At 48.8% G+C, this 22,454-nt stretch overlaps 1 protein-coding gene across 1 annotated transcript in view; it reads left to right on the top strand.

The window, feature by feature from the left end:
• The window catches only part of Fstl4 (follistatin like 4), a 438,866-nt gene that overhangs the window by 317,619 nt on the left and 98,793 nt on the right, over window positions 1-22,454 (top strand). The window contains exon 6 of the mRNA XM_021176957.3: window positions 2,559-2,682. Within this exon, the coding sequence (XP_021032616.1) occupies window positions 2,559-2,682 (124 nt within the window). The remainder of the gene's footprint in view (window positions 1-2,558; window positions 2,683-22,454) is intronic.

Genomic DNA, 22,454 nt, shown 5'->3' with positions numbered 1-22,454 from the left:
AAGTCCAGAGGCCTTGCTAATTATGATTACCTGCCAGGAACACACCCCATCTGTTATTCCTCATACCACGACCTGAGCAGGAAGCCCAGGGCAAGTGACATCAGCCTGCCCTGGGTAGAGGCAGCTGTGAGCACCTGGTTCCCAAGCCCGAGTGGCTCCCAACAGATCTTCCTGGGCTCGTTGCTCTAACCTGGCAGAGACGTAGCCAGAGGCACTTGAAGCCATTAACAAGCATGGTAATTGGACTGTGATTTCCTCTTTAAAATTTAATATATTTAAAGTCTGTCTCATAAATCCGCCGAGCAGAACCCAGCTAATGTGGGCCTTGCCTTGACACTGAGTCAGAGGCACCGGAGGGAAGAACTCGTTGGTCCTATGAAAAGTTAATCAATTTCCAATGTAGAAATAGACAAAGGGAAATTTCCATCTTCGAAAGATTGATCCAAGGCGTCATGGTTGATCTCCTTCTTATCGAACACCCTCACTTCTGGGTGAAGGGTCATTTTTTTTAAACATTATCACATTAAATTGCCTTTAATATAGCAAACCAAACTGGGAATGTTCAACAAAGGAAAAGTGCCTCTACCTCCACCCCTCCAAAATAAAATAAAATCATTTCCTCTCTCTTGATTTTCTTTGTAGCATCTCCCTTGAGCCTCTGTGTCTTTTCGGTTAAACCATCACCACAGAGGAATCCACAGGAGTCCACCAATAGCTCCTAAATAGGACCCTGACTGAGGGGTGACATTGGTGGCCCTGGAAAGACATAAAAGGCAGAGGAGGCTCAGGTTTTACTGTGACATAAACATAAAATGGCCCCATGTTCTCATGTGTCTGAATGCATGCTCCCAGCTAATGGTAGTGTTTGGGAAGATTGTCGGATCTTAAGGAAATGGAGTCTTGGTGGAAGAAGTGGGCCTCTGGGAGTGGGCTTAGGCTTGTAGCCTGACCCCATCTTCCATTCAGCCTGTGTTTCCTGAGTGGAGATGTAACCTGACAGCCAGCATCCTGCTCTGCCACCTGATAGCTCTGCCACCACTCCCTCTCTACCACTGCCATGTCTTCCATGATACGATGGCACTCTGTCCCCAGAACTGTAAAAACCCCTTCTCCCTTTAAGTTGCTTTTGTTGGGGTCTTTTATCACAGCAACAGAAACATGAGACAGATCTGGTCAGCAGCTGCTTTCTGGACATGTGCTGTGGAGAGTCAACTCTCTAACAGTGGTGAGGGTGGGTGTGTGGTTGAGGGGAGTGGATACAGAGATGGGATGTGGTGTGTTCTTTTTCTCATCGCTATGATCTGAACCTATCAAGAAGCCACTTAGGAGATAAGAGTTTGTTTCTGGCTTGCCGTTTGAGGGAACACAGTCTGTCGTGGTGAGAAAATGTGGCCACACAAGCATGAGGCCGCTGGTCACCCCACGTCATTCACTAGAAAGCAGAGGCAGATGAGTGCCAGTGTTTGGCAGGTTTCGCAATTCTGCAGTTTCTTTCTCCCTATTATTCAGTCTGAGTACCCAGCCCATGTTTAGGGTGGGTCTTCTCTCCTCAGTGAAAGCTCTCTGGTGTCTTTGAGGTAATTCCAACTCTGGTCAAGTTGACAATGGAAATTAAGCATCACAAATAGTGACCTGGGTTCCCACCCTGATTCAGCTGTTAGCTGGTTTCTCATGATCAGGCCCTCCATTATCAGAAGTGATAGACAAGAAGCCCCAAAGGAATGCCAGGACCAGGGATAGGAGTGGGTGGGTTGGGGAGCAGGGGGAGGGGAAGAGGGGATTTTCAGAGGGGAAACTAGGAAAGGGGATAACATTTGAAATGTAAATAAAGAAAATATCTACTACTAATAATAATAATTTTAAAACCCCCAAAGATTTTTCCTCACTTAGATAGCCTGGGGCTGTCTGACAGTCAGGGAGACCACAGACCTGACCACAGGCCCTTCCTTCCCTCTCTGAGCCTCTGTTTCCTTATTTATAAAATGAGGGATTCAAACCAGACAAGACCAGAGATTAAGTACTCCCCAGTGCCTCAACCTGCAAGGCTTCAGGATTGCCCTGAGTAGGGCATTGAGGGAAGGGAGAAAGGCCAGGCATATAGATACACAAAAAGGCTGGGGTTGGCTGGGTAATTCACTCTCATGGAGATGCACCAGGAGCAGCCTAGAAACCCAGCTTACTTTGTACATCTGAACTGAGAAGGCAAGTTCATCCCATACGGCTAGTCGGGATGGGGATTTCTGTAGGGGAACAGTTCAGGCTGCAGCCCTCCAGGAAAAGGAGGCTGGGCCTATATTGTCCACACACACTGTCAGCATCTGCACACAGACCCAGGGGAGGCTTTGCTATATCCATGAGCCTTACCTAGGAAGGGCTCTGCTATTCCCATGGGTCTGAGGCATTGATGTGGCAATGCCCGTGTCAACAGAACACATTCGCTCAGCTTCATCCATCCGCTCCCATACCCTGAATCCCCGCTAGATCTGGGGCATTTCCCAGCAACATCCATGATGCCGAGCTCACTGGTGACTCTGGCTCTGTCTCTTCTCGCCTCACAGTATGTGCTAAAGGAGCAGGACATGGACGGTTCACTGAACAGATGCTCACCCGGCGACCTCCTGCGATTTGATGACTATAATAGCGATGGCTCCTTGACCCTTGGAGAGTTCTACACAGCCTTCCGTAAGTGAGACCTCTGCCCAGGGCTGCGAGCGTGGGGACTAAGTTCCTCAGGTATCCGTACTGTGCTGTGCTGCTGATGTGGCATCAGGAGCCTGGACGGTGGGTACTTGGGACATGTGAGCCTGGCCTCAGCCATCTTCCAAGTGGATTTGGCTTAAATATGAAAGAGGTTGAAACTGGTCTGTACAAGCCTGAGTTATGAGAAAAGGGCAAAAGGAGATGTGTGGAAAGGAGAGGACTCGCCAACCCGCTGCCTTTTGCATAAAAGTATCCTCATTGATGATGGGATTCAGGGGCATAACAACAGCAGGGCTGTAACAATCATCCTCTGACCTTACTCGTGTGATTTTTTCTGGAGAGGCATGAAGAAATGTTTATCTACCTCAGCTATGGTATCAGTGACAGACCACAGAAATGACTCCAAGTTCAGCTTAGTGAATCGGGGAGTTATTGGGATTACTTAAAGGAGCCTGGACGACTCCAAGGTGCCAGTACCACTGAAAAGCCAAAGATCACAGGCAATGATTCACCTGTAGGACTTGAAGGCAGGTGGGCTTGTCGGAGTCTCTTCTGTCCTGCAATTTCTCTTACTTATATAAATCGGGCACAGGGGGTGTCTAGTGAGTCATTTAATTTTCAGGAGCTTCCTGGACTTGTTTTATTTACTTCCTGAGTCATAACCTTCCCTCCTTCCTCTAGGAGGGGAATGTACAGCAATGAACACAGAGGCAGCCCAGCTCCACTGGGTAGCCTGGCTTGGAGAGAAACTGGAAAGATGCCAGAGGCAAGGCCAGGCAGAAGCTGAGACCAGTCACTACTCAAGTACTTCTGCTGGGGTTGGGTAGGGCCTCTCAACCCTCCCTAATGAGCAATTCTCAGGAAAACATTCATTAATTAACAAGTTGTTATAGCCTCTAGCTATTGCTTAAAGAGGCCCAGCCTCGATCAGAACTGTGCCATAGGGTTGGAGAAAGGAAAAGTGTTCAACACAAGTTCTCAATACAAAGGAGATTTATTTGCCCCCTAGGGACAGAGGGCAGGGATAAGAGAAAAGGCAGGAGATAAAGGATGAGGGAGAAGAGGGAGGGAATAAGGGAGAAGAAGGAGGCATATTTTTCCTGGTGGACAAGGGACAGCCTCTGGATAGAGAGGAGACAGATGTGGCCCACAGGTCAATGGTGGTTTATGAAGGAAAAGAGGGAACCCCGTGTTAGGGTGAGGTGTTTAATTTTGATTGGGCATGTTAATTAGGTGAGCCAAAAGGGACTTTTGATTTCTGGACTTCAATACTTTGATGGTTGGGACTTTGTGGTCAGCATCAGGAGGAGGAAGTAATCAAGTAAGAGAATAGCGTTGTGAGTAGCTTTAGGGACATAATCTAATGGTTTTTAATAAGGCAGAGGGAATGGGGGAAAAGGGCCAGAGACATGTCCACCACACTTGAGCTGGCCAGAGTCCCTTCAGTTAGGCAATGTCGTAATCTTGCGACCATCTTAGGGAGGTCTTTATCCTCACCCCCCCAAAGGAGATTTTTCCTGGAACTAAGCGGGTTTTACAGAAGCTGAAATTCAGTTTCTAGTTAAGACAGTTTGATCTTCAGCAAACAGGACTTGCTGTCTAAGCGGATATTGGAGGTGGTCACTTCTCAAGGGAGAAGAGCGATGCACACAGCTTTCAGGAAGTGGAAGCAGTGGGCAGGTTTATAGGAGTAAAAGCCGTAGGTCAGTGTTAGTCCTGTGGTCTCAGGTGAGAGACGGCTTCTTCCTCCCCTGCGACTACATTTCCTACATCAACTTGCTAACCATAATGTTAACGCTTGCTCTCTCCCTTTGTGAAAACAGAAGGGGTGCTCTGAGTGGCTTCTTCTTGGGGTTCCCTGGTGTGTGCCACACTTGGAGATGACCTGCTTAGAGATTCTATCACGCTAACTCTAGGAGTACTTGTTGACATGAGTGCTAACCTCAGTGGACTGACACTGAGCAGAAGCTGGCTAGTGTGCTGGGCCCACACTAGATACCAGAAGAACACGCTTTGTCCTAAATGGAAGAAGCCCCTTTATAATTCAAGGTTACTTGGGTCTGCTTAGAGCACGTGGTATGAGAGCCTGGTGATATACTTGTGGGTGTGACCTGCAAGCTCCCAGCACCTGATGGTCAGCCTTGGGGAGGCAGTGTAAGCTGAAGATACCTAAGCCACACCCTCAGCCACAGAATTTAGGATCCTTCCTTCTAGCATTCATCTAGAATTCCATCGCTCCAAGTAGGTATCCCTAAAAAATAGCAACATTCTTTGAGCTCTGGCTATTCCCAAGAGGCAGCTCTTCTGTTCTGATGGCAAAAGGGGCATTTATGGCTGATAGAAGAAACACTTGAAGGACATAAAAGAGAAAAGCAAATGATTTTTCCAGCAGTAATTAATTGTCCATGTGCATGATGTGGTTCTGTGAAGGAAGAGAAGGTGTTCCGGTTCACAGCATCTTTAGTATCCAGGGTTACATCCAACCACCATTGCAAGGCTTTGATTGATGCACCATGACCAGCCATGTTTGGTCTCTTGCATCCTCATCCATGCCAACTAGGAAAACCAAAACCTGAATCTGCTGATACTGGTTCATGATGAAGCGTGAATGACTTGTAGGCTCATCCTGTTGCTAGAAGTACCTGTTTGGAGCATCAAGAGCTTATTCCCCAAAATAATTCTTGAAATTTAAAAATGCTTAGGGAGCCGACTATTAAATAGTCAGGGATTTTGTAAACACACAGTTGAGTGGTCAGTGGCTTTAAATCCACACCTCAGATATCCATAGCTCATAAAAGGTACCCAGAATGGGGAAAGTTATTGTTGTCATTGTCATCATCATTATTATTATTCAGTGAGACACATGCTAAGTGTTAGACCTGACCATCACTAGAGAGACCTTCCCTGTTGACTCCAGTGCTTGGCTCATCACTAGCATCCCACACACTTCCCTTGATAATACTAGTCCCTCAGAACTTAGATGGACTGGGAACCCAGCATCAGAAGGGCCCACAGCCAGATTTATTCTCCAAGTCAGGAGGTAGCCCATTTTCCAGGAACAACCACGATACATTCCAGGGAAGCTGCCAAAACTCCAACTCCTCTGCAAAGGGTCTAGATCACTTTGTGGCATGCCTGTGGCATGGAAGGAGGAAGTTTCTAGATTAGGTTAGTTAAGCTGGGAAGACCTACCCTGGGCTGGGGTCCTAGACTGCTTGAAAAAGGGAAGGCAAGCCGGGCACTAGAGTTCCTCTCTCTGCTTCCTGACTGTGGGTTTAATATAACCAGCTGCCTCTTAGTCCTATTGCTGTGACCTCCCTGCCATGATGACTGTGATCCCCTCAAACTGTGAGCCAAATTAAACCCTTCCTTCCTTAAGATGCTTGTCACAGCAGTAATTAATTAATTATTTGGCTGACAGTGCCACTTCCTTGATCCTGGGAATGGATCTGGAGCCAACCTGCAAGCTCTTGGCTTTGCTCCGGAGGAAATGCAAGCATCTCTCCCACCTGTGAAGACAGACAGGTAGTTTCCTTAATGAAGGTCAATTATAAACATGAGCCACTAAAGGGAAGGGGCACATTGTCCCTTCAGCGCCAACCATAGGTTTCAGGCAGGGCACCCTAATGTCTGCTTCTCCCATTCCCGGGTTATTATTTGAAAAGCTTTAGAATCATCATTCTTGAAGCAAATTAGATTCTGCGGTCGCCTTGGACTTGTTTTGAGCCAGGCAGCCAAACCATTCATCACAGCCCAACCCAAATAATAGATATGCAATAAAATGTAAACTTGCAGCCATTGAGGAAGCCACAAAATGAGTTAACCCAGCTTTAAAGACCTGACATGCTGCGGCTCTGAGCACCCAGGGATCAATAGCTTTTCAAAGTTATAGGAACTCCTAATTCCCAGAGCTGTAGTGATGGATGTATGGCTGGGTGAGTTTTAAATGAGTAATTAAAATGAGACATACAGGTGGAACTGATTCCCTAGAAAGCGGTGGGCACTCGAGAAATCTCACTGAAGGCCAGCCGGATCTTGCACATCTCAGCAACAATATTTTGGATTTAATTTTAACAGCTTGATGGGCAGGGAGAAGTTGAGTGTTTGGGGCTTCCTTTTCTAGCTTCTGTTTTGTGAGTTTTGTTCTTGGGCTCCAGGAAAGGTAGAGGCTGCAGGGAGACTCCAGCCCCACAGCCTTCTGAAGCCAACTCAGAAGCTCTCCTGAGGATGACAGGGCCGGTCTGGGAGTGGTGGTGCACACTTTTAATTCCAGCACTTGAGGCAAAAGCAGGCAGATCTCTGAGCTCCAGACCATCCAGGACTAGCTACATAGTGAGACTCTGTCTCAATCAATCAATCAATCAATCGAATGAAAAGATGATGGCTCTGGGTGTCTGGTCTATAGAAATGACATGTATTGATAAGTTTGGGGTGGGGATGGAGAGGGGGGCTGCTAAAGCTTACCTTCCAGCGCAGCCATTTTGGCCTCACTGAGCTGGTTTGCCCCATACAGCCTGTTAGAGGCTATGGCATGGGGTTCCATGGCCACCAGCTACCCTGCTAACTGATTCATGGTGAGGTCGCATCTCATTCCTGACTTTAGGAAGTAGGTGGATGCCACACTCTAGGAAGAGGACACAGGAGGTATGTTAGCCACGACAAACCAAATCTCTTTGTCTCTTTGTGACTCTCTCTGTGTGTATATGTGTGTCTGTGTGTGTCTGTCTGTGTGTGTGTGTGTGTGTGTGTGTGTGTGTGTGTGTACAGGTATGTGTATGCATGAAGGTGTGTGGAGGCCAGAGAACAACCTCAGACAGAGTTTCTTGGACACTTTCCACCTTGGTTTTTGAAGACAGCCTCTCCCTGGCTTGGAACACATCAAGCAGTCTAGGCTGGCTGACCAACCAGTTCCAGGGATCTGCCCATCTCTGCCTCCCCTGTACCAGAGTGGGATTACAACCATGTGCCACGAGGCTGAGCTATAAAGGTAGGGGCGTTTAAGATCAAACTTGGGTCCCCATGCTTGCAAAGCAAGCGCTCTACCAACTGAGCCATCTCCTCTGCCCCTGCATCCATCTCTTTCTGACCATCAGGCTGAGCTAAGACTCCCATCCCGGTCAGCCAGGTGACAGGCATGAAAGATGAAGGTGGCCTCCCTGTCTCACTCCATCTATCAACTAAACCTTGTTTTCAGGTTGCATTTGACATCCCAGATCAAAGTCAGGTCTAGGAACTAAAGGCTGCAGTGTCCTCTCTGCACGTGTCCTCCACCTCCCTCCCCTCCTCCCCCACAGCCACCTGTCCCTGCTGTGGCAGAGACCCAGGCTCCAGGGCTATTGGAAAGCAGGTTGCAAGCTAGTCCTCACTGTTCATCACAGTCAATTAACTTAAAAGTCGCTCACCTTAAAAAAAAAAAAAAAAAAAAAAAAAAGCTTCTCAGTTCCGCATGTTTTTACACTTTTCTGAATGTTCAAGTTGGGATCGTGGGGGAAAAGCAGGTCACCTAAGTGGGAACTATTTTTTTCCCTCTCTTTAAATTCATTATCAGTGTCTCCTACTTTTTTAGAAAGATACTTGTCCGCTTAATTAATCCTCTGAGGGCAAGCCCAGCAACCATGTGGGTTGGGGGTGGGAGGAAGCAGGTTTTGAGCAGCCACATGAGCTTCACGTGGTAACATTCCAAGTCACCAGGGACCCCAAGGTGCTGACAGGGTGGGAATCAGACCCAAGCCTCCCTCTGGAACTTGGGGGCCCCAGGCATACAGAAAAGGAAAAGAAAACTTTGATCTCCGTACGGCCTGGCTCTTGTAACCGAGCGATTCTGAATCAGACGGACTAGGAAGTTGCACATGGTTTTCCATCATCTTTGCTACGGAGGCAGAGTCCGGCTGTGCACATCTTATCCCCTGGAACCAATAATGGCTGCCACCATCCTAGGCTTCCATACCAACCTCCTCAGACTCCTCATCACCAAGGTGGTGAAATAAGACAGCCACAAACATCCAACCAGCTCTCTCCGGCTGGTTAACCACAGAGGGTGGGCTTGACTGCAATTGTAGGTGGATATTGCTTCATCCTTGACATTTAGCCCTAGGTTTTGAGCAGTGAGGCCAGGCTAGAGGATGGGTTCAGAGCCAGCACACCACCCTCACTCAGCGTCTGTGTTTGATCAGTATCACTGTAGATGATGGGCTCTTACAGTCAGAGAGACACCTAGTGTTGAACACGAGCCAGCACTGTGTGCTGTATCGCTTTCTCAGCTAAAGAAAGAAACTCAGTGAAGTTTAAGTATCCAACCTGAGGTCACACCACCAGCAAGTCACAGAACTGGGATGGCCCATGCACATGATTCTACAACCTTCTCGTGTATTTAAACATTCTTGGCATTCCCCTCTGCATTCTCCAGGGAGAAGCATGCTGTTCCCCCACACTTCAAGGTGATCCCAATAGACTCCTCCCCCAAGAAATCTTTCTCACGCCCCCTCACATGGGCCAAGCCCTACACCCCATTATCTGGAAGCCGAGAGCTTCATGCCCTGGGCTTGCCTCTGCTTCTCTTCCTCCTCCTCTGTCCACCTTGAAGTCTCAAAGCCACGCTGCCTCTTTCTCAGCTCAGTGGTTTCCTCCTAAGGACTGTAACTGCATTGTGAGGGCCAACGTTTCCTGCCATTGTCTGGAACTCAGTCCTTCCTCTTTTAAAGATCCCAGCCTGAAGCTCTCAATGGCCTCAGTGCAGAGCAACTGAATAGTAGAAAATTAACTAATTACAGGTTGTTATTGAAAATCTATTATACACAAATTGCAAAAAAAAAAACCCCACCTCATTAACATATGATGCTTTGGTGTTTTTTTTTTTTAAACTTACTCTTGGAGGGAGGGCCAGGGTTGGGTGACTGGACACGTCCACCATCATTCTCCTGGAGCTGCAGAGCCACCTCATGTTCATGGGTTCACACAGCCCAGCCTGATTTTGTATGTCATAGAGAAACTGAAAATTCTGCACAGAGCTCTCTGGATATTAGTAAATACTTTAAAGTGGCTGCAGAGGAGGCAAAAGATTTGGTTACAGAGATATAAATGAGAACAATTGAAATGTCAGCCTTTTACAGGATAGCGCCATATTGCCATCATGAATCTCACTGTTTCTGCAAAGCTTTTGTCGGAACTTGAATGCGCAATTCAGCACCGAAGGTCATGCTTCTGATTTCCAAGCTTGCTTCCCTAAATGGTAGTGTTGGGGAGGCTTGGGATGTGCAAGCCGGAGCTATCCAAAGCCTATATCTCAGTGAGAATCCTTGCATGCACAAGGTTGCCTCCAAGGCTCCAAGCAAAAGCCCAGAGGTAAAACTTATACACAGAGTGAAACCCCCAACACCCTGCTTGATTGCTTGGCCTGCCCTTGGGCCCCTGATTTCTTGTGGGTGTGGCTGGCAGGGAGTGTGAGGCACCTGGTGATAACCAGACGCTCTGAAGTATGAGGAAGCACACCTGAAAGGCAATTATGGATTGGATGTGGAATGTCCCGCACAGGTGCATGCATCGACACTCTGTCTCCACCTGGTGGCGCTGTTTCAGGAAACTGAAGAACTTTTCAGAAGTGGGATCTAGATGGAGGAGGTGGGTTGCTGGGCGTGGGGGTGGTCTTAAGTTTTATGATCCAGCTCAACTTCCTGTCCTGTCTTCCTGACCCACTCCGAGTAAGCAGCCTTACATACTGCTGCTGCTGTGCTATCCCTGCCTGGATAAACCACACCATCAAACATAAGCCCAAGCCATTGCTTCTCTTAGGCTGCCCCTTGTCAGGTGTTGAGCCATAGCAGTGAGAAAGTAATGGATACAAAAGTGGGCCTCCCAAGACTGGACATTTGACAGAGCCATGAGTCTACAGTCTTGGTCTTCCTTTCTTTCTTTTCCTACCACATCCTTTCAGATTGCAATCTCTCTCAAGACCCTACAGCTACTACTATGAGGCTTAGTCTGTGGTCTGAAGAATGCATGTGTCCTAAGGTTGTGGAGGTGGGGTCAGAGGAAGCCATGACAGGATACATGTATGACATGACAGGATACAATGACTAAGTGAACATCTTATGGGTCATACTCAATTGGCCCCAATAGCATGGTTACCCATTGTAAGAGCAGGCTAAAGGGACCAAGGGGACCAAGAAGCTCTGAGTAGAGAGAGAGGCATCCGATGCCTGTGCTGCTACTTAGACACCAGGTAAGGAGGATTCCAGACCCCAGACTGCCAGATGCTACCTCATCTTAAATTGCTCATACATCAGCCCCTTCTTATCATGGTTCTCACCGGGCGCCGCTCCATCCCTAGAGGCCAAGGTGGCTTCTGGCTACCCCAGGACTTAGCCTTTACTTGGAGCCTCCATCTGGGCCCAATGTTGAGACAGAGAGAATGGTGGGTGGTTGGAATATTGACAGAGACCATAGGACTAAAAACTATCCTCAGAGATGGCAGCAGAGGGGAGAAGACATAGAATGGCTGGGCAAAGAGAAAGAAGTGCAAGAGTGTTATTGTCCTGAGTACCTGTCATGGTTAGGAAGGAAAGCCACAGAACTGGGGGAGAAACCTGGAGCTTTTCGTATGGTAGACATTCAGCCCGGTAGCAGCAGGGACTCGTTAAAATGACTGGAGGCCATACTGGAAAATAAATATCTATGTGAATATATAAGAAAATGTCAGAGTGGTATGTCAGTTTCCAAAGATAATAGTCAAGGTGTTTCCCTGTTCCCCTTAGCTGTGTTAGTTGTCCACCATGGTCCATGGGGTAGTCTCGGAGCACGATAGCTGGGCTGGCAAAGAGGTCCCATCCCCTGTATATAATCTAAGTTACCTCTCGGTCCAGCTGGCCTTCTGTCATGTCCCTGTTCCGTGCTGCCCTCATAGAACTCTTTTAGAAGCTGGCCTAAGTTGTCTGCATGACTGGGCACCTGACCAGTCCTGTCACGTGACTCCCAGAGGCTCCTTTGAAGCTCCTTGATGAAGCTCAAGGCCAAGAAGCTGGCGGCGCACTCTGCAGTGACATGCGTAGACCCATATCTCATCTAATTTCTGTGTGTGCAGGACCTATAAGGTCAGAGGTCATGGCCACTAGAACAGTTGGTCTTTCTGGCTATTTGTACTCTTGTGGATACAGGATCACAGCAAATGGTCAGATAAATAAGCCAATGAATGGTGCTCTCAAGTGATGGAGGAGCAGGTGTTCTGACTATGTGAAGGGAGGTCGACCTACTAAGCATCATATACTCTGATTCCAGCTTACCCAGATATAAACAGGAAACGCTCTAGTCTCCTCTGCCCTGAATCCCCCATGAGTCCCACCTAGAGTGAGGACAGCCAGCCAGTCCGACTGCTACCACCAAGAGAATAATAGTACTCTTTAGCTCAGAATAGTAAGCAATGGCTTTCTGTTCCAAGCTACAGCTTGATCTTGGCTCCTTAGCTGCAGTCCTGCTGGCTTTGCCTCCTTTTCCTGGTAGGAGCTACCCCCAGGAAGGTGTGGAGCAGCTGGCATTGGAGCCTTGGAGAGCAGTCTCAGATGGCATGAGTAGTTTGTCTTCAGAAAGGGTTTTAGGTTGGAGCAACTGCTCGTGGTTTGTTGGGAAATTGCCCACAGCTAGGGATGGACACAGATCCCCAGGGCTCCATTCCTACTTCCAAGTAGGTGAATGAGTAGGGTGCCTGAAATGTACTGAGCGCCCACTGTCCCCTATCTGCATGGCACATCCGGCTCACAGCCTTCCAGAACATTTTGGAAACTTCCCAGGTAGAGCTCCCTCCATTCAGCTGACTCTCCAGAGCCACCATAGGCCACACACACCATAGGCCCCCAGAGCACAAAGAGGCCGGAGGCTACAGAGCTCCACCCAAAGCCAGGTCGCTGATTCCAGATCTATCCCCAACAGGGCCTGCAATGAAGCACTGGGGGAGCTTCACCCCTGCTCTAGTCAGGACCCTCTAGGGTCTTCTCTTTCTACCCCTATAGTGTGTGTAGAGCAAACACACTCCACCCACAGACTAATGCAGAGGGTAGGACCTGGGCTATCACCTGCATGCTAAATCCTGAAGCAGGTACCTCACCTGTCACCTGCATCTCTCCCAGACCACATCACAAAAGTAACAGTTACTGCTTGTGGGATGGTCAATTACTGCACAAAATTTCGTGGTTAAAGGGGGAGGGGCATTCTGGCTCCATAGAGAAGCTGAAGCCCCAAAGAACAGCCTCGTTCAGAAGTATCCCCCACTCTCTCTTGAGTTACCAGGTCTCTGTAGGATGTCTGCCTCTGAAATCCAAGTGGCATCTCAGCTCCCCAAAACCAGCACACTTCCAGAGACTCTGTTGGCCCTACCCATCTATACAATTGGCCCTAACTTTCAAAGGCTGCTTCCACGGGATGGCACTGAAGGCACACTGGTATCTGACAATAGGTTCAAGAGGTAAAGACTTGGAGACAAAGGTTACATCCCTGCCTTTGTGAGTGCTCAGAGCACCCATCCCTCAGCATCCATCACTGAGATCTTGATGGCTTCTCTCAAGAAGCTGAGCCCTGGCCTGGAGACAGCTGCCATAAGTCACACTCGGGCTATACTGCTCACACTCAGGACCTGAGAGAGTATTAAAGGGTTAAGTTGGCCTATGACTGGCTCAGACAGAGTGAATGAGATCGGATCAGCTGGGCAACAAAGAACTAAAGGTCATATAACTCAGCATCGAGAAAGCCTCTGGTGCTAGCCTAGAGCTCTGTCAGCCTCCAGTCCCTGCAGTCATTGAATGAACAGATGGGCCTGGAGTAGGCACATCCCATCCCTGTGGGAGTTTAGAGTCCCCATGTCACATCATCCAGCACCAGGGTGCAGAATGTATACAAGGTAAAGTAGACCTCCCCACCCCCATTCTGCTGGGTGCTAACCAGACGCCATGCACATCCCTGCCCTCCCTGAGGAGCCCTGAGGCCTGAGGATACTGACATGTGATTATGAGGCCACGAGTGACCAGAACTTCCTCGAGAAGCTTTGGATTCTGAGTTTGGAAAAGAAGGGAACTGTTGAATGTCTTCCAGGGAGGCTAGGGGTTAAGAAAGTGTAATGATCCAGAGGGGGCCTTGGACTCAGTAACAGCCCTGAATTATTAGTGAGGGTTCTCTAAGTGAACAGTACTGATAGGATGAAAAACATTGTATATACACACACACACACACACACATATACACACATACACATATGGGCTTTATTAAAGTGTCTTTTGGGCTTGGTCCAGGCAGTCCAACAATGGTTATCTCCCAGTGAAAAGAGCAAGATTTAGGTAGTCCACAGGCTAGGCATCCCAACCATCCCATTCTGGTACTAAAACCCCAGAGGCTCCCTGGAGAACTGCTCGTCATCAATGCAGGTCGGAATCCTGAAGAAAAAGAAGGTTCTAACGTCAGCAAGAGGATGGGTGAAGCTGTTTGTGAGAGTGCAGGCAAGCAGGGAGAAAGCCAAAGCTTGCTTCTTTCAAGTCTTTTTATGAGGGCTGCCATCAGAAGGTATGGCCCAGATTTAGGGTGGGTCTTCTCACCTCAAATGAGCTAATCAAGAAAATCCCTCCCAGGCATGTCCAGCTGCTTGGTTTTTAGTTGATTCCAGATGTAGTCAACTTGCCAACCAAGATTAGCCATGACAAGCCCCATTCCTCCAACCTAAATACATGTCTGCCATAGAGGGCTACCTGTCAGAGTGTGTCATGCAGAGGCCAAGTCCAGTCCATCCATCCTGGGTCCTCCCCTCCCCTTCCCTCGCTTCTAACCAAGGGTTGATGGAATGCATCTTCCAAGGCATGAGGGTGCAGTGGGAGGGATTCGAAGGCCCTGTAGAGCATCCTTGCAGGGAGAGCAGCTCCTACTGGGACAGGAGCGGTTGGCATCTGCTTCAACCTTGAGAAGGGAACCAATGTGCTTCTACTGGAAATGCTATAACCATAAAAGAATGGCCTGAGCAGGACCCCTGAGTCCCCCCAAGTCAACTCTCTATCCTACGGAGGCTGGATGTTCACTTCAGGGTGTTCAGGACCAGACTCTCCACAGCCTCCCCTCCCCTCCCCTCCCCTCCCTCGCCTGCCTCCCAGCCATGGCTTGGGAAGGATTTGGAAAGAAGTCCACGTGGAGGGCAAGCAGAGATGGCGTAGGCCTGGGGAGAATGGAGAACTCAGAGCAGCTGTGTAGCTGTTGATTAATAGCTGTGGGCCATGGCAGCTTTGAGAGGGAGAGAGGACCTCTCAGTTAGATGGGACTAGGAGGGGGCATGAGGAATGTGTGGCTGTGTAGGCCCCCTTGTGAGCCTCTGTACTGTGTCTGCATACCTTTGAAGTCAGAAGAGCTGATTGATCTTGCCTCGAGTGAAGGGCAGAGACCCAGCCCCAGCTCATGATCCCTCGCTCCCAGACCACAGGCTCTGTGTAAGCAGCTGTGGCCAGGCCGCCAGGCAGATGAAATATTAAAGAGCATTGGAGTCTAGGAAGTTTGATTCTAAATGGGTTGTGTCAGACTGGACCAACTGAACTAAAGAACAACATCTCAGATGGGCCCTTGCCAACTGTAGTGTTTGCAAGAAAAATGGCTTCCAGATGCCCGGAGTGCAGGCAACAGTTGCCCACCATTAAGGAATGGTATGATATCACAATGGCTGCAGCCCAAGCCCCAACAGCCCCAACTGGCGCATGGGGATGGTCTCCTGGATGCTAGTCTCTGCTCCTAATCCTTAGGAGAGGATACTGGTGCCAAACGTTTTTCCAGTGTGAGCAGCCAGATAAGCACCAGATACGCATGGTATCTGCGGGACAGTAAGTGCCCAGAGTGAACTGAAAAACACCCAGCACCATGGCTTCATGTAACTTCCCTACAAAATTCTTCACACGGTCCTGAAAGTCATAGAACCAGCAAGGCGGGCAGGTGAGCTGCTTCCTATGTGATTGCATTGTAAGGGAGACTGTTAAGGTTTGAACACTTGATCACCAGCTGGTGGCGCTGTTTGAGGAGGTTGTAGAACTTGAAGGAAGTAAGGCCAGGTTAGGCGACAAGCTTCAAAGGCTATGGCCCAGCCCTGCTTCTAGCCCCACTTTGGATGTTTCTAGATCATCCAGATCTGAGCTAGCAGCCACATGTTCCCTCAGCCACCAGTTGCTTCCACCAACTTACCTACCCCATTCTGGTGAATTCTGTCCCTTCAGACTGTAATCAGGAAGAGGTCTCCTCTCCCTGAAGTTGTTTTCTGCCCAGTGTTTGGTCACAGCCGTGAGAAAAGTAAACAACACATGCCCTGAATGGAAGCAATTGGTGACATTTGCTGTCATGTAGCCCCGCATGCCAAGAAGCTGCTCCAGGCAAGCTCAGGGCTTAGCCCTGAGACGACAGTGGTGACATGGTAAGCCCGTGCCTATCCCTATAGCTACAAATTACCTACTGAGGGAAATGGTCCAGGGCTCAAGGTGGGGAAGCCCACCCAGGATGGACATCTGCCATGTGGTCAGGGCACTGTGCCAGTTCGCAGTGCAGAGACATCACAACTCAGAAGCCCGAGTGCCGCAGTGGGTTCACAGCATGCAGCAGAGCTGGCTTCTGAAAGCCACATCATTAATTTCAGGTAATAACCCAGCATTAATAGCTGATGCTAAACCCGTCTAGGTGAATTCATTAATCCTTATAACACTCTATGAGGGAGGAGCTATCATTATTCCTCTGCACAGATGAAACCCAGAGGCCCCATGCATTTGATAACTTGCCCATTTTCCAGACCTAGAAAGCTACAGGACAGGGCTTGAATCCAGGAGCCTGGCTTCAAAGCCCAAACTCTTGCCCACTCTGCTCTGACTCTCAAGTACCTCAAACAGCTTTGGTCACCAGCATGTGTTTCACAAGGACCCTTTTGGCACCTCAGATTTGGCAGCTGTTGTCTTTGCAGGTACCTGTGGCTTGGGAAGGGGGATCTATTCAACCAAAAGATAGACTGTTGATCCCAACTCTACCTAGCTCCACTCCCAGCATCCCGTCCCACAGTGGCCAGTCCAACCCAGCACGTGCTTCTAGAATCGGTAAAGGACTAGATCAGGGCTTTGGGGTTAAATCCATAGAGGGCCAGAATCAACCTGGCAAGCTCTTTCTGGATCTCCATGTGTCCAGCCTTAGGTGTCTATGGGCTGTGAGTAGATAGTTGCACAGGGAGCCAGGATTCGTTCACATGCAGGAAGCAAAGCACAGGGGGATGTAGCTGGTAACTAAGCCAAGGCTTTTGTTACTACTTAAAACATTTATTGCATTAGCCAATAAAATATAGTACCTCACTTTGTGACAATCCTTATGAAAGGTACAGCATGTAGTCCCAGTTAGAGATGGGGAAACTGAGGCACTGAGCGGTTAAAGAACTTGCCTGTGGTCACCCAAATGGAACCCGAAAGACCAAGGGCCTAGCAGGGATCATGGTAATCCCAGGGCCCCCCTCCATATGTCTTAGGAAGCCACGTGCCACCCACAAGTCTACATGTTGGATGTTCTTTCTCTATGCTTCCAGCATCCTGAAGCTGGCGTGTGCCAACTTTTGCCTGATTTAGTCCATCTTTTTATTCATTAATCAAGGGACTGATTCTTCCCCTGACTGTCGGTGATGTTGTAAAACTCATTTAATACCCTTTAGCAAAATGCTTTGAGATCCCACATGTGGGATACGACACATTAGCACAGAATTATTTTTTGGTGATACTGTTTGACATGAAATACCATCCCACTGATGTCTGAAGAGAGCCTTTTTCAAGGGGCTTTGATGGACTGTGCACACCAAAAGGTATATGCACTGGGCTGGAGTGATGGCTTAGTAGCTAAGAACATTTCTTATACTTCCAGAGGACCTGAGTTCAGTTCAGCACCTATATTATGCAACTCACAGTCACTTATGACTCCAGCTCCAGGAGGTCCAACATCTGCTTCTAGCCTTTGCAGGCAAGTGAGCATATACACACTTATACCTTAACACACACACACACACACACACACACACTACACACTATAGTCAGAGATCTCAGAGGGGTCCCCTATACAACCCACAGCTAAGCTTTCCTGATTTCCCCATTACACCCTGAGCCCCTGGAATCAGCACCAGGTCGCCCACACAAATGTTCCCTGGCAGGGGATGTGTGGGCCCTGGAGGTTCTGCAGACCTGGGAACAAAACCCCTTATATTGGTGAAATTTTCACTGTAGTGAGGCTCCTGGACACACACCAGCAAGAACACTGGGATTCGGAACACTGGGGTGCTCTGAGAACAGCCCAGAGGGAAGGCAGGGCAGGGTGGGTGGTAGGCAGCAAAATTTAAATGTGATAGATCAGGGATGGTCTCTTCTAGGAAAAGTGCAGCTAAGTCTTGTGCTAAGGGTTTAGGGCAGAGTTGGAAGACAGGAATGCTAGAGGGCCTTTCTGAGGCTTTAAAGACGTCTGTAACAGTTGGTCAGGCAGGAGGTGTCTTTGGTCACCAGGGCAACATGAAACTCCACCATTTGATTAAGACTAAGTCCCTTCAGCTGGGCGTGGTGGCACACGCCTTTAATTCCAGCACTTGGGAGGCAGAGGCAGGCAGATTTCTGAGTTCGAGGCCAGCCTGGTCTACAAAGTGAGCTCCAGGACAGCCAGGGCTATACACAGAGAAACAAAACAAAACAAAACAAAAAGACTAGGTCCCTTCTCTGGAAAGAAGGGTGAGGTCCCGGGATCCCAAGAAGCCAGTCTGAGGACCATTTTTCTCACTAGATGGAACAGAATCTTTGTGGCAGTTTTCCTAGGGAGACAAGGACAAAAGGTCTATTCACCCTGGATAAGAAAGACATTTTGACACTGTTTAAAGCCATAAGATTGGACAAGGCCATTGAGTTGGTGAAGGTGGGTAGGTAGAGAACAGCCAAGATCAGGCCTGGGGAAGAAGTCAGAAAGGTGAGGAAATGCCAGCAGCCAAAGACAATGCAAATCAAAAAGGAAGCAATGTCCTGGGAACAAGAGAAGAGTGGAGCCGCTAGCTGGGCTGGATGGAAGTTGGTCTGAACAGAGCCTAAGAGCCTGCCTTTGCTAGTTTGTAGTCTTTGCTACTTTAAGGAGAGTTTCCTCCGTGGAGGGATGTTAGAAGTCAAAAGTCTCCCATGAGTTTAGGGCAGGGTTGCTAGGGAGCCTTCCTGAGGCTTTAAAGAAGTTTGTAACAGTCAGGTAGGATTGTCATAGCCAATGATCTTAAAGAAAATAGGCATTCTTCAGGTGTCCAGAGATGACAACACGGCCACTTCAGGCACAAGGGGGGCAGAGTCAGGCCTCAAGAGGACAGAGTGACTGGGCTAGTCCATGGCAATCCTCCAGTCCACAGCCTGGCCTCAGAGAGGGGCAAAGAAAGAACCTATTTTAATTTTCTTCTTGGGCTTCCACATGACAAAGGAGAAATATCACCCAACATTATTATCTCTCAGAAAATACTCTCTGGAACCATAAAGAGGGAAATACAGCAGAGGCAGCCCACGAAGGTTGTCCCTAAATCAGCAGCCTCTAAATTACCACGGTGGTCCTCTCTGATTCCTGTGGATGAAAACATTAAAGACGGCAATGTCCTTTAAATCAAACTCCCTGGGACTTGCTGGACAGAGTCCCTGCGCTTTCCCCTCTACTCCCCCTCCCACCCACCCCCCCCCATATTTTTTTTCTCTTTTCACCTTGTAATGAGATATAAATCATAACTTGTGGGGGCAAGCTCTAGTATGCAAGCTGTGAGCATGGATTTTTCTGAAAATGAAGGTGTTTGGTTAATGGGAAGTGTCTCCTCCCTGGGAACAGGAGTGTCTCAAGTAGAGTTTGCTACTTTAATGTCATACTTCTAAAGTATATTTTATTCTCAGGCTGGTCTGGCTATCTGTGGCATCACTATGATGAATCAGATGATCTGATGGCACCCCCAGAGACTAGCGGCTGGCTGCCTGGCTCCCCCAAAGGGGACTGCTGGATTCAGGTTACACAGAGGCAAAGACAGAACTCCCAGAGCCTGACCCTGTGAGGCAAGGAGGCACCTCTCAGAAAAGGACACAGAAGCAAGATGGAGCCCTGCTGCCTGGGTGCTACCCGTGCTGGCCTAGCTTACTGTCTCAATTAGGGTTTCTTTTGCTGTGAACAGACACCATGACCTCGGCCACTCTTATAAGGCTGGCTTATGGTTTCAGAGGTTTAGTCCATTATCATCATGGTGGAGGGCATGTCAGTGTGCAGGTAGACATGGTGCTGGGGAAGGAGCTGAGAGTTCTACCTCTGGATCAGCAGGCAGCTGGAAGAGAATCAGGCACACTTCCTCCAACAAGGCCACACCTTCTCCAACAAGGCCACACACCTCCTAATAGTGCCACTCCCTATGGATTTCTGGGGCCATTTTTGTTTGAACTACCACACCTAGCCAACTAGGTGCAAAAGCCCCGCATGTGATCCAGAGTCTGTTACATCCCAGCATAGGCAGGAGACAAGGAGTCACAGGTCAGAGCAGCCGTACTGGCAAAGTCCCAGATATGCAGAGTTGTTGCTGTTTCTGGGGTAAGAAACAGGTAAAAGGGAAAGAAACTCAGGGTTAGGCTAAGCAATGGTGGAGACAGCAGGGCCCCCACAGCTGTTCTCTCCGTCAGCTTCTTTCCTCTCTATGGCTGTCCATACTCTAGGTTAAGCTCCTCAGGTCTGAATGGAGAGCCAAGGCTAGCCCAAGCTAAGTGTGAACTTGTACTATATCACTGTAATGATCAATATTTCAACTCAAAAGTTTCTAGAATCACCTAGGAGATATTTTCCTAGGCACATCTGTGAAGGGGTTTCTTCATTGGATTAGTTGAGGTAGGAAACACACACACACACATACCTCTAACTGTAGGCAGTATCACACTATGAGCTGGGTTCTCAAGTTGCTTTTATAAAAAGGGGAACACAAGTTGAACACCAGCATTTATTTTTCCTGCTGTGCACATGCAGTCTGGCCAGCCACTATGACTTCTCCTCCATGATACTCTCACACTAGAATAGACCTAACTTAAGTTGAGCTCGGCAGGTATCTTAGAGCAGCCATGCGGACAGTGCCTGATACAGCTGGCTGCCAGAGTAAGAGGTCTTGAGGAGGGCTCAAGACACACTTGTCATCTGACTTGCCCATCTCTGGATGTTCCTGTGGCCACTGAGCTGAGAGAACAGCCTGTTCTTAGAGCCGTCTGTGAGGAGTCTAGGGAGGCCATATTTGAGGCCTCCCCTTAACCATACCCCCTGCAGGTATCTGCTTAGTCTTAAGCCAGAGTGCCCATAGCAGAGGCCTAGACACTGAAGTGAAGTCCAAGGGCCTCAGATATCCATGACAGGATCCACACACCCTAGAGGAAGTAACGCCATAGGGGTTGCCCATGTAGAACATGCTCTCTGCTCCAGAGCCTGGAAATGAGGCTACTGGGTGAAAAGACAGGACAAGCCAGAGGTTGGCCCTGCTCCTGTGAAGAGGGAGCTAGACTCTCTGTGGCCTTGAGGTGCCGAGTCCTCCAGCTGTGTGGCACTAGGTTTCGGTGGTGCTGTGATAAGGGGTTAAGCTGCGGTCACAGACACTAATGGGTGACACTCCAAACACTCAGCTGCTGGAAACAGCAAATAGCCCCGCCTGCTTCCAGACTGATGCGAGTGGAGACAAAATTGCATCTTATTTATTCTTTTTTCTTCTTCCTGATCCAAACTGTGGTCTGTGATAGTTAATCATCAGGTTGCCTTTGTGAGAGAACAGAGAGAGAGAGAGAGAGAGAGAGAGAGAGAGAGAGAGAGAACCAGGAGCAAGAGGAGAGCAGGGTCCCTCCAGGTGGCATAGGTGGCATGCCTGTGTGGCTGTTGACCAGATTGACAGCCCAAGGCTTGTTCAGAGCCTCATTTTTTCATCTCAGCCCCTCTCAGGGACAGAGGGCCAGCAGCAGCTCGCCCTGCACATTTGGGCATCACTCCTGGCATACTCAGGAAAGCACTGAAATGTATTTCTTCCATTTGAATACAAATGCAATTGAGACCAAAAAAAAAAAAATTTTTTTTTTTTTTGTTTCAGAAGCCACTGCTCCAGTTCTGTTTCTCATCAAGTGAATTGACAGCCAAAGAGAGACGAAATAAGCATCTAAGCGTCTGGCTGTGCCGGGTGAAATAAAACCCCTCACTCATTACGGGATGTGGACACGGTGGTGTCAAGCTGTGTTAGCAGCCAGAGTGGGGCCGTTCGTCCCCCGGGCCGTAGATTAGTTACTTATGCATCGCTGTGATCAAAATACTTTGCAGAATAATCTAGAAGAGGGAAGACTTACTTCACCTGTGCTTTTGGAGGTTCTCAGTCTGTCATGGTGGGAAAGGCTCGCAGGGGTTAGTGGGAGTAAGAGCATGAGGTGGACTGGGTAGCAGCAAATAGCAGAATGAGACAGATTTGACTTTCAAAGGCCAACCCCACCCACCCCTAGCCCCCAGGAACTACTTCCACCTTCCAGGGCCGTCCTCCTGAAGGATCCACAGCCTCCCCCAGAACGCACCACTGGCTGAGTTAGGGACACTCAAATCAAGAGCCTATGAGGGATGGGGAGGGTGGGTTCCAACTCAGATCACAACAGGAAGGTATAGAGATAGACTGTAAGGGCTCTGGGCAGTCTGGAGTCATTCCAGCCAGAAGACAGAACTCACAGCAGTTGCTTGCCTGACTCTACTTGAGA

Source organism: Mus caroli, unplaced genomic scaffold (genome assembly GCF_978045245.1).
Source record: "Mus caroli unplaced genomic scaffold, Mus_caroli_1 scaffold_13, whole genome shotgun sequence".
Taxonomy (NCBI): Eukaryota; Metazoa; Chordata; class Mammalia; order Rodentia; family Muridae; genus Mus; species Mus caroli.
This window is presented reverse-complemented; position numbering and strand designations above follow the sequence as displayed.